The sequence below is a fragment of the Nymphalis io genome, chromosome 24 (genome assembly GCF_905147045.1).
Source record: "Nymphalis io chromosome 24, ilAglIoxx1.1, whole genome shotgun sequence".
Classification (NCBI taxonomy): domain Eukaryota; kingdom Metazoa; phylum Arthropoda; class Insecta; order Lepidoptera; family Nymphalidae; genus Nymphalis; species Nymphalis io.
This window is the reverse complement of record NC_065911.1, coordinates 333,187-346,559: the sequence shown is the minus strand read 5'-3', so window position 1 is coordinate 346,559 and position 13,373 is coordinate 333,187. Positions and strand designations below refer to the sequence as shown.

Below are 13,373 nucleotides of genomic sequence, written 5' to 3'. Positions count from 1 at the left end.
AGCGAGGCCTAGGAATTGCCGCACCTGTTTGACATTATTCGGGGGTGGTGATTTAACTAACGCGTCAATTTTATAAGTGCTCGGCCTAACCTGACCATCGCGTATAATCCTACCGAGATATTCGATTTCATTGGTTAGAAAAGTGCATTTCTTTAAGTTGATAGAAAATCCTGCCTCTGTCAAAGTTTTAATTACCGAATCTAATAAAATAAGGTTTTCGTTAATGCTTTGTGTCAATATAAGTACGTCATCGATATAGACTACAACCTGTCCGGCCTCAATAAAGGATTTTAGCGTCTTAGCAATAGTTTTCTGATAAAAAATCGGTGCATTTGCTAATCCGTAGGGGACCTTACAATATTCGTAGTGGCCTTCCGGGGTAACAAATGCCGTCTTATGAATAGACTCCTCAGCAACTCTAAGTTGGTGAAACCCAGATACCATATCTAAGGAACTAAACCAGCGAGCTTTACCTAATCGGTCTATGTAGTCATTAATCAACGGTAGGGGATGTCTAGTTTTAACAGTAATCCGATTCAGTGCACGGTAGTCCACCACCATTCTATCAGAACCATCTTTCTTTTTCACCAATAGAATTGGGCTAGCGTACTCCGAGTCAGATTCACGAATTATACCTTTATTAAGCAAATCTTTAACTATTTCGCGAACTTTTAATTTTTCATCGTGTGATAATTTATAGGGTCTATAATACACGGGTACATTAGTTGTCAGTTTAATATGCATTTCACTATCCTTTACAGTTGTGATCGCGGTACCACTTAAAAATAATTTTGAATACTTGGCTAGAATCTCTAATAATTGTTCCCTATCTTTTCCAGACACAGACGTATTTACTTGTTCGGATAAACAAATTGAATTTACTGGCAAAATATTGCTTTCAATAGGTTCACTACGAATTATACGCTGACAATCACCGGTCCTAACATAAGTTATGCCTTTTCTATTTAACACGTCGGTGCCAATAATTACAGGTACATTTAAATTATTATCATCGACGATATAAAAATCAATTTCTATTGTTAAGTCACTGAATTCAACGGGAAACGTTACATATGATTCTGATTTCACTTCCATATCACCTAAGCCACGTAATAATTGATTTGTAGGTCTTAATTGACATGAAAAATGTTTAACAATATTTTTCGACATTAGAGAGACACATGAACCACTATCGATCAAAACATCTAACGGGATTCCCGAGATAACAGCAGTTGTTACGTCACGATTTTTATAAATACCCACAAGTTTGCGACAAAAATTAACACCATTATTGTTTCGTGAACTCGACCGTTCTTTGGCAAAACACATATTCTCGGAATGACCTACTTTTTTACAAAATGTACACTTCAACACATCAACACGAGACGTTGCCGGTAGCGCGATTGCTCTTTCGTTGTTATTATTATTTGTAGTTGTATTCAATCGTTTACTACAATCTACACTTTTATGGCCAAATTGCTTACAATGATAACATTTAATTGATTTTGAATCGTTTGAACTGTATTTGCGTTTTAAAAGGTTGCGATTTAAATTATTATTATTAGAGAATTTATCAAACCGACTATAGTTAGTAGATATTTTTCTATTTGAATTGTTAGAAGGTTAAACAAAGTTAGACAAAAACTCCACTATAGAATCGGGCGATAATTTAGCGTTAATAGCCATAGCGCGGATTTGTGGGTCTACGATTCCACGTATAATAATGGCAGTAAGTAGCTCGTTGCTTAGACCTTTAACTATGCGTAACCTTAAAAGCGATCTACGAGCATATTCGGCGTATGTGGAGTATTTGTCGGACTCTGTTCGCATAAAGTCATAAAGAATATTCGCGACATCGACAGAGCGTGGGCATAAGGCTTTTAATTCTAGTTTGAAATTGGACCATGTGCGAATATCACTTGTCCATTGGCTAAGCCAGGTACGAGATTCCCCTTTCAGACAATGTCCGATGTGAGCAAGGCATTCTTTGTCGCCCCATTTGTTCAAAATACGCGCTCTTTCTACCTCATCACACCACGTGTCGAAGTCATGAACACTCGGATCAAAATCAGAGACAAAATATCGATTGGATCTGACCTGAGCACAGCTGATAGCGGTCAAGAGCCGCTCGGCAGCATTCGTCAACACATCTTCGGACTGCGATAACCCCGTCTGGCTGGTTTGCGGAGTCGGTGGCGGCGTAACCACGTGGTCGCGTGGCGGAGTCGGCACCCCAGACGTCGATGCGGCTGCTGGTGTGGCGCTTTGCAGCGCGACAGCGCGACTAGTGCCAGCACTGACTGATGCACTGGCTTGCGTCTCCACAGACGCACGAGACTGCTCCTCCAAAGCGCGCGGTCTGGTCAGGATCTCTTCCATTGAGTTGAGTGGAGTTTGTCCTCGACGTCTTCGTTTGTTACGTTTATCGTTGTTCGACATTACACTGATGGAAGCATTGCCCGAATATTTAAATTACTAAACCGCGTGGGAGGGTAGAATTAAGTTTCATCTATAGCACCAGAAATGTGTTTGCGGCTATAACAGCCTTCGAATCCCACTTCTGATGTTATAAATCAAACAATTATTAAAATAAAAAAAAGATTTATTTGGCCTTCGGCCTCAAGTACATACACAATTTATGACTTTAAACAAACATAAAATAATTAGTAATTTAATTAAATCGGTAATTATTCGGGCAGAGCTTCCGCACACTTGAAAAGTTAACGTAATAATGAGCTCTTATCGCCAACATCTCGTCTTATATAGGCAGGTGTGGTGTTGCTGAATTAAAATATTAGTCATCCTCCAACACGGCCTCTCCTGACGGGGCGGCGTCCCTGAAGCCCTCAGATGAACTTGTGGATGGACCGGTAACACCCACAACATCCGATAACTGCTCAGCATTGTCATCATTGGTTTCTGAGCATTTCTGAGCATGGCGCATTTGCGATGTAAGCGATGGTTAACATTTCTTACAATGCCTATGTCTATGGGCGTTAGTGACCACTTACCATCAGGTGGCCCATATGCTCGTCCGCTTTCCTATTATAAAATAGATATATTTACTTTCCCATTTATAATATTAGTTTATATTGTAATTGGAAACATGCAGGTTTCCTCGCGATGTTCTTCAAGGAGCACGAGATGATAAGTCAGGGATGCTATATAATTTATAGATTTATTTAAATTTAAAGTAATGGTATATATTGGTATTATTACAGAAACCGCTGTTAATAACTGACGAGAATATGGCAAGAAACTGCGTTGCGCCGCAAAAGTCGATACTGGACACCATAGACAATGTAGACGAGGAAATCAAAAAGGATGAGGAGTGAGTAGCTTCACAAGCCTTTATTTAACCCGAAGTGTTTCTGGGTGAACTCTTATATATGACTTTAAAACGAGTTCCATACTATTGGTAATATTATTGGTAATTATATACTATTAACTATTGGTAATTGGTAATAATATTGTCTATAGCTATGCCAACCACCCTTGCTAGATACTTTCCTTTCACGCCAAAGGTTGTGGGTTCGGTTCCCACTCAGGACAGACAATTGTGTGCATTAACATGTTTGTTTTTCCTGAGTCTGTGTGTAATTGTCTATACAATAGTATATCAGTTGTCTGGTTGCCAGCTGGTAGTACAAGCTCTGCTTAGTTTCGGATCAGATATATATATATATATAGTTGAACGCAAATCACAGTAGTGTCGGCCGGCAGGGTGGCCGTGTTCCCGGTGAGCTGCGTGCGCGGCGCCGGCCTCAACGCGCTGCACGCGTGCCTGCTGGCGCTGGCGCCGCGCCGCGACCTGCAGCGCCCCGAGGACGTGAGTGAACCATATGTTGCGCAGTTGACTAGCATCCTTTTTATTAAATTATAAATGTTATAATTTATGTCACTTTACAGGAGGCGTGCGAGTTTCAAATAGACGAAATTTTCCACGTAGGGGACTCGACGGGGCCCGTCGTGGGGGGACTGCCTGCGCGAGGGCGACGAACTTATCATAGGTGCGTTGCGTTCTGTTAGTTGTGAGATGAATAGAGCGACGTATATTTAACACCACCCACCCCCCCAGGACCTCTGGAGTCCGGCGAGTTCGCGGAGATATCCGTGCGCACGATATACCTACGGGGCTACGCCGCGGGACTATCAGAACTACTCCACTCGTCGCAAGCTTCGGAGAAGAATCGAAAGAACGCGAGGAGACAGAACAAGAATATCCTCCAGGACATCGCCAACGTGAAGAACAGCCTCACGAAGACATCGGACACGAAGTGCACGAACGTGTACGTGTCGGACGACGGGAGCAAGTACAGCGACGCGCACGTGTCGAGCGACACGCAGGACAAGTGCGTGTGTGACGACCTGGTGTTCCTCGAAGACCCAAACGACCCTAGACGCTGTATATACTTTCAGGTGAGCAGAAAACTCTACTCGTTTTTCAAAGATTAGCAAACCTTAGATATGCGATTCCACGCGATTCGCTACCAGCTCTGCTGTATTGTACACCACAAACACTTCTCGATCAATATATCTCTATATATAACACGACACTGTTACACTTAACTACTTATATACACTTTAGTTTTACTTACAAAGTTCCGATAACAACTTCACAGATAACCAAAACGTTAAATTTTTCGCGAATCCATAGTCAATACCACAGAATATTAAGATTTCGACCAAATTTCAAGGTCAAAGTTGCTTATATACTCTACTTGCTATTGGAATCGACTATAGACTTGTATATGTTTGCACAGCACATTGTGTGTGTGTGTGTGTGTTTTTTTATCCGTAACAGCACGTGAATGTCCTACTGCTGGGCTAAAGGCCTCCTCTCCCTTTTTTGAGGAGAAGGTTTGGAGCTTATTCCACCACGCTGCTCCAGTGCGGTTTGGTAAATACACATGTGGCAGAATTTCAGTGAAATTAGACACATGCAGGTTTCCTCACGATGTTTTCCTTCATCGTAAAGTACGAGATGAATTATTAAATCACAAATTAAGTACATGAAAATTCAGTGGTGCCTGAACCATCTTGGCTGTTTTTTTATATGCTAGCAATATTAGCACAGACTGTGCAATATAATATGTAATGCGGTCATGAATTAAATTTGATTGAATGTAACAGGCATCCGTGCATGTCCTGAGACACTCCACGGCCATCGACCCAGGGTTCCAGTGCTCTGTGCATGTCGGGAACGTGCGTCAGACGGCCATTATCGAGGTAACGAATACATACAACAAACTCACTTTGCGGAGTGGAATTAAATAGTTTAATTTTGGTATAATTTGTGGTGTTGCGTAAAATACTTAAGTATGATAATGATATTTATTTTTTTATGTTATATTCCTGTTTAGCGGTAGAATATCTGATGAGTGGGTGGTACCTACCCAGGCGGGTTTGCACAATGCCCTTACCACCAGTTACCACACACTCATAATATATTCTGCCGCCAAACAGCAATAGCATTGTTGTTGGTGAGTAAAACAGTGTATCTACAGGCACGAGGGACATAACATCTTAGTTCCCAAGGTTGGTGACGCATTGGTGATGTAAGCGATGGTTAATATTTATTGCGGTGTCAATGTCTATGGGCGGTGGTGACCACCTACCATCGGGTTGCTCATCTCATCGCTGACCACGGATATATTTTTCGCTTTAGGGTATAATGTCTCCGAACAACGTGCTGAGGGCGGGCGAGGGGGCCTCCATGCTGTTCAGGTTCGCCCACTGTCCGGAGTACCTCGTGCGGGGCCGCCGGCTGCTGGTCACGGCGGGGCTGGGGACCAGGTACCGCTTAACGAACCCAACGATAACTTCTAATTACAGTTGAATTGTTGAGCCAATAAAGTATATCGTCAGCTCAGTGTTGGTATCCGAGATCGCTAGCTCCACTGACTTTCACATATTTAATTTATAAGTGTTCGGTGAAAGAAAATCATCCATGCATCGAAGCAGGTTGTGGAATAAGCTCAAACCTTCTCCTGAGAAGGAGAGGTTTTAGCCCAGCTGTGGGACATTTATATACTGTAACTGTTTTGAATAATGTTGGAATAAGTTTTGTTCTTAAGAAGAGATATCTTCGACCAACAGACACTTTTGTACTTTACTAGCAAAACCCGGTAGGTGGCTGTTAATGTGTTACAGCGCCATCTAGCGGCGTTACAACGAAGTGGATATTATAAAATCATCCATGAGACATACATCTAAATTTCAACTATGATGGTGATTCAAACGGTCCGAACTCTATTAATCACAAACAAATACACAAACAGCCATTTTTATATATTAACGAAATTGTTTTGTTACAGAGCCATCGGCCGGGTCACGCAAACCTTCCCGTACATACCATGAATTCTATAGAACACGGCTCCAATGTAAAATTCGAGATCTCTCTAGAATATTCTAGATAAATTAAATATATTAATTGTATCTGTAACCAGTTTTCTTGTCGTGTTCACTTCATGATTGCGTTGGGGGCGTTTCGCGGATTAAATTACAAAAAACGACAAACGATGATGGTATTTTTATGTTACATAAAAACAGTGTTGCCAACCTCTTAGAAGCATCCTCCTGACGGATGAATTGAAACAAATACAAAATACATTTATAATATGATGTTAAAAAAAAAGCAAATCAAGTACTGCAAGTAGCATTAGTAAACGTGAAATATACTCAATTAAATGAAGCTGAAGAGTTAATCCCCGGAGAGAATTTCTTTAAAAAATGTTCCTCCTAAAAATGTCTAACCTGAAAATATCCTATTTGATTTCATCTGACATAGCCCTATTTAGAGGGAAAACCCCCAAGTCGGCAACACTGTATAAATAAATGTGGACCATCCATATAAACTTTCATATATTTAACACTAGCGGACAAATTTTTAATAAACCATCATATGTGATCGAGCAGATTTTCACTCATAACTCATTTTTATTCAGTCAGTTAATTAATCAGTGTCAGAGTTTTTATTACGTATATAACATACATGCAAAACGTCTATGCTTATGTATAAATAATATCACAATATATAAAGGCTTATTTATATATATATATATATATGAAAATATAATACATCCAATTTCTAGTTAATATTAAATAATTATATAACTAGGTTTATGAAATAACGTACATACACAATGGATATTACATCTTGGTTCCCAATGTTGGTGGCACATTGACAATATAAATGATGGTTAATATTTCTTAAATCGCGGTGGAGAATTACCACCAAAATTACATTAGCCTTCCTATTCGAAATTAAAAAAGAGAAACAGAAATCGCAACAGTAAAAGGTTATAAGTCTTTATATTTGAAAATATGTACATTCAAAAACATTAAATTCTTAGTTATACCATGTTTGCCTATCTACGCTTCCGTGACGCCACGGTGACAGGACTATGATAATCTTATCGTATGTTAAATTGTTACAATAATAACTTATTTAGAAGTTAGTTGACTTAAAATTTCAAATAAACTGAGATTTAAATTAAATATTCTTATTTAAAATCAAAATAGCACTATGTACGTGTTAATATTGTATTTAATACACCTTTTACAATTAGTTGAAATGTATATTTAGTATATTCCAATCGTAGGAGTAAATATAAACTAACTTTATATTTCCATATCCCGTGATAGTCGCTAATAGCTCAGCTTAACTACTTTCTCGAATAAAACGCAATTTTTTCGCAAATCCATAATGAATATCACAGATAACTCAAAATCTAGACCAATGATATCGCGCCAATTCAATGTCGGTTGTTAATTTGCCTTTGTCTTCTCTTGTGGCTTTAATACACTAGTTATTTTCTATTTAAATGAAATAACATATTTATATGCATATATATATAACGTTACTGTTTTTAAAATGATAATCACGCCCCAAGGAACAAATCTTTAGGTTTGTATTTTTTTTTTTTTTTGTTAATGGTAGCTCTTACAATGCCGATGTTACTTTTGCATTAAGCCGCGCTGATATGTAAGACTCCAATAACAATTGATTATAAATTTAAAACAATAATGTTGTACGGTAAAATAATTTTTGTATTTATTTAAAAAAAAACATGCTTGGCATTTTAAAAACACAAACGTCATGACGCCATTTTGAAGTACAATTTTGGCGCCATTAATATAATAACTACCTCAAGAGGTAAACCAAAATTAGCTTTCATGTTGTTAGTATTTAAACTTTGTACATTAAATGATATATCCAGTTCCTGTTTATAAATTGCAATTTTAAGTTAATGATACATATTTATATAACATTACGATATCTAACTATCAATGATCGGATTATTTAATGCCGATTTTACTTTAGACGATATGACATTGACTTTTTATGATTTGTATTAATTAATATTTTTATAGCTATCTGTGGCATCGATATTAATTAAACTACAATAATATTAAACATAATTTAATAAAAGCAATTAATGGTTGAATAAGATTTTTTTTAAACAAAAATAATTAGTATCCTTTACGTTTTTGGTCTAAGAAAACGTGTCGCGTTAAAAGTTATTTTTTTAAATAAAAAAACATATTCAAACCTTTACTAACCTGATTATTATATTACACATAACAAATTTAAAAAAAATGCAGCATAAAATAATGTTAATTATGTAGCATAAATATATATTTTCATAAATATAAAAAAATAAAAAATATATCGCAAAATAATACACATATTTATTTGTATGTAAAGCGGACACGCAAACATAATTATTAGTAGTTAATAAATAGATCGGCCGCTGCCCGGTCCCATTGTCTCGAACGACTACGTCACAGAGGGGCGGCGCTTGCGCCGCGCCGATGGACGATGCACCGGCCGGTCGAGTCAGTCAGCTGTACGCTTACACGCTATTAACTCAATTCGAAATTCTAAGTAAATTGTATCCGCCGCGTCCTATTTTTATAATTTATAATTTGTAACTGTCTCTGTGTAATTCTGTGCCTCTTCTAAACTTATTCTTCTTCTTCTGACTTTTAGTGTGTGTGCTTGTGACTTTCAATAAACTGTCCTTTCTATCTATAAACTCTTTCTCTTCAACTTTTACTCGCTCAACACTCCTTCTTAATTGTACGTAACGCCTACAATTATATATAAATTAAAAAATAAACATCCAGGTATTTAGGTAAAGTTGTAATAACTCGGTCATATTTTTTTGAGAACTTCAGGCATTATAAGCACGAACTATTCCCGTCAATCATATTCTGATCAGTTATAAATATAAATGAAATTTCGTCTATTACCTAACTTATGCAATACTACCACCGGCTTAGAATAGTACTCCCCCAAATCTCATCCCGTGGGTGTCGTAAGAGGCGACTGAGTTACGGGGAAAAGGGGGGATGGGCAGCAGCGTCCCCCCTCCCATAAACATCTTACCCTCCTACTGCGCTCGCCAACACGCCTGCCCAGCGCGGCGAGTATGGGCAAACCCCTCCCTTAATGACAGATGCGCCCAAAAAAAGGCCCCGAGTTACCGGCAAGCCCGCTAGGCCCGACCAAGGTAGCGGTCGCGGTATCGGCAGGGCAGGGGGAGCTAAGAATCACCGGTTCACGGCAGGCTACCGTATAAAACGACTGAACATGGCAACGTATAATGGACGCTCGATGAGGCTGGACCATCACCTCGCCGAATTAGAAGTAGAGTTAAGTCATATAAACTGGCATATACTGGGGTTATCTGAAGTCCGAAGACAGGGGGAGGACACGATTACTCTAGAGTCCGGTAACTTACTCTACTTCCGCGAAGGTGATAACCTCTCCCAGGGTGGTGTCGGTTTTCTAGTCAAAAAGGATCTCATTAGCAGCATTGTGGAAATCAGTAGTGTGTCGAACCGGGTAGCGTACCTTGTCCTAAAACTTTCCGACAGGTACTCCCTGAAGGTCGTACAGGTATATGCGCCAACTTCGACATACTCTGATGATGTGGTCGAAGCGATGTACGAGGACATCGCAAAGGCCCTCAACGACACCTCGAAGGCCCACTACAATGTTGTTATGGGAGACTTTAATGCTAAAGTGGGAGTACAAGATAGCGGTGAATCGAAAGTCGGACCTTACGGCTTGGGCTGCAGAAATCACAGGGGGCAAATGCTGGTAAACTTTCTCGAAGCGAAGGGGCTTTTTTTGATGAATTCTTTCTTTCAAAAGAAGCCTCAGAGGAGGTGGACCTGGCGAAGCCCCGATAACGTGACAAGGAACGAGATAGACTTTATCATTTCGAATAAAAGGCACATATTTAGAGATGTTTCAGTGATCAACAGGTTTAATACCGGAAGTGATCACCGCTTGGTTCGAGGCACTCTAAATATCAACTTAAAAGCCGAAAGATCGAGAATGATGAGGTCTACTCTCCGACCTACCATGCTCCAAGCTGCTCAAGGCTCCGAAAAGTTACAAATGGAACTTCAATATCAATTCACCGCGTTGGAAACCATAAGCAGCATTGATGAGAGAACCGACACGCTGGTCAAAATACTGCAAAACACATCCCGCAAGTGTTTTCCGCCACAGAGAAGAGACACGCACCAAAACTCTCTGCTGAGACACTCGAGCTCATGAGAAAACGACGAGAACTACCATCGTTTTTGTCAGATAAGGCCTTAAACCGAACAATAAAAACGCTGACGCGACGCGATCTCCGACGCTCCAATACCCGTGCCATCAAGGCTGCGATTGAGCAAAATCGGGGATCGAAAGTGTTCGCTCGCAAGTTTGGGAGGCCGCGTCTGACAAAACTTAAAACTGAAAATGGTGGGGTCGTTACCTCTAGGCCTGAGATTATCGGAGAAGTAGAGAGGTTTTATGGGCAGTTGTTCTCTTCAAGATCGGATAAACCTGTGGGAATCAGTATTGATGACCAGCGCGACCCTCTTATGCGCCATTACTCCGAGGAGCTCCCGGTCGTTGACCAAGGAGAGATTAGGTCGGCTCTAGAACAGCTTAAAAACAACAAAGCTCCGGGAGATGACGGAATCACAACAGAGTTGCTTAAGGCAGGCGGGACTCCGGTCCTGAAAGAGCTAGCAAGCCTCTTTAATTCCGTCATCCAACATGGCAAGACCCCGGAAACGTGGAGCGGGAGTGAGGTGGTACTGTTTTTCAAGAAAGGTGATAAAACCCTCTTGAAAAACTACAGACCAATCTCCCTCCTGAGTCACGTGTATAAGCTGTTCTCAAGAGTCGTCACGAACCGTCTCGCCAGACGACTTGACGAGTTCCAGCCCCCAGAGCAAGCCGGCTTTCGATCAGGCTACAGCACCGTGGACCACATCCATACTGTTCGGCAGATTGTGCAGAAGACCGAAGAGTACAATCAGCTGCTGTGTATGGCATTTGTGGACTACGAGAAAGCCTTCGACTCCATTGAAACCTGGGCAGTGCTCGACTCATTGCAGAGATGTCATATCGATTGGCGATATATCGAGGTACTGAGATGTCTGTACAACGCCGCTACAATGACTGTCCACATCCAGGACTGTAAGACGAAGGCGATCCAACTGCGCAGAGGGGTGAGACAGGGGGATGTAATATCCCCGAAACTGTTCACCAACGCGTTGGAAGACGTTTTCAAAACGCTGGATTGGACTAGGTATGGAGTCAATGTAAACGGCGAGTACATCTCACACCTTCGATTTGCCGACGATATCGTCATCATAGCAGAGTCGCTGGAACAACTCACCGAAATGCTGCGTAGCCTAGGCGAGTCTTCCCGGTGTGTCGGTCTCGGTATGAACTTGGACAAGACCAAGGTCATGTTCAATAGGCATGTCGTGCCGGGACCGATATACGTCGAGGGGAAACCTCTCGAAGTTGTTAGTGAATATACCTACCTAGGACAGATAATACAAGTCGGTAGGAACAACTTCGAGAAGGAAGCCGATCGAAGAATTCGCTTGGGATAGGCAGCATTTGGCAACCTTCGTCAAGTCCTCAAGTCGTCTATACCGCAATGTTAGAAGACGAAAGTCTTCAACCAATGCGTCTTACCTGCCATGACATACGGTGCCGAAACGTGGACACTAACTGCGGGACTAGTCCACAAATTCAAAGTCGCTCAGCGTGCTATGGAGCGAGCTATGCTCGGAGTATCTTTGAAGGATAAGATCAGAAATGAGATTATCCGGAAAAGAACCGGAGTCACCGACATAGCTTGCAAAATTAGCAGTCTGAAGTGGCAGTGGGCTGGTCACGTATGTCGTAGGACCGATGGCCGTTGGAGCAGACGAGACCGATTCGCGGTCTCCACTCTAGGGAGTGGAGACCGCGAATCGGCAAGCGCAGCGTAGGGCGCCCTCCAGCCAGGTGGACCGACGACCTTAAGAAGGTGGCGGGCACCAACTGGATGCGGAAGGCGGAGGACAGGGAGCTTTGGCGCACCTTGGGAGAGGCGTATGTTCAGCAGTGGACAACGATTGGCTGTTGTTTGATTGATTGATTGATGCAATACTAAATTTGAATATGTACCAAAACAAAATTATATATTACTATTTTGGTACATTTTTACAAAATTCAAGCGATTCATCACTGCTTGAAAATTATATTTTATTCTTATTAGGCGCCATTTTGAATATATAAGGAATGGCCTGTGTTTAAGACTCTGCGGCAACATGAATGGAAAAAAATACCGCTAAGCTAAATAACAATAATTATTAAAAGAATAGCAGACCTAACATCATAAATAGCATTTGAGTGATAACCATCCTCAAGAATATTAAAAAATGCTCTGTTATGTCATATTCTGTTATTTTGAAAAGACCCCATTTTCAAATTCGTATTGTGTTATTTAAATTTATTAAAATATTAAATATTTTTAAACATAATCATGACGCCATTTTAAATTTAAATTTTGGCGCGATTCATATTATTGTATTGTTGTATACATATCTTTTGTCGAAGTATTTAAATTTTGTACATTAAATCTAAATGATTTTTCTAGTTCCTGTAAGCTGATATAACTTGCTATTTTAAGTTAAATATACGTATTTATGTAACACAAACGTAAGACATTTTTAAGTGACACCATTTTGAAATTCAGAAACATTTATGGGAACAAAATTAATTAAATAATTTGCTGTTTCGTTTTTCATCTGTAAAAACAATTGTAAGTAAATATTTTAATTTATAATTTGTATGAACTAAAAATACCTAAAAAGTAATCCTACTAAAAAAATGTATATTTATAAGTGTATTTTTTACATTTACTCTATATTTATCATCAAATTTGTATTTTATATATATATTCCACTAAGATTCATTTTAACTTTTATCTCCTTCTTAACGATTTTAAAATTTTCTTACATATCTTATTGTTTATACAATAATAGTCCTTATTGCATAAATTTTAAGTACGTATTTT

The 13,373-nt window shown here is 39.9% G+C and overlaps 2 protein-coding genes across 2 annotated transcripts in view; one reads left to right on the top strand and one right to left on the bottom strand.

Annotated features, from left to right (window-relative positions):
- The window catches only part of LOC126777976 (GTP-binding protein 2-like), a 268,881-nt gene that overhangs the window by 126,727 nt on the left and 128,781 nt on the right, over positions 1–13,373 (bottom strand). The gene's annotated exons all lie outside the window — the stretch shown is intronic.
- The window catches only part of LOC126777984 (GTP-binding protein 2-like), a 309,400-nt gene that overhangs the window by 185,543 nt on the left and 110,484 nt on the right, over positions 1–13,373 (top strand). The window contains exons 2-3 of the mRNA XM_050501356.1: positions 3,222–3,331; positions 3,724–3,829. Coding sequence (XP_050357313.1) covers positions 3,249–3,331; positions 3,724–3,829 — 189 coding nt within the window. The 5' untranslated portion in view covers positions 3,222–3,248. The remainder of the gene's footprint in view (positions 1–3,221; positions 3,332–3,723; positions 3,830–13,373) is intronic.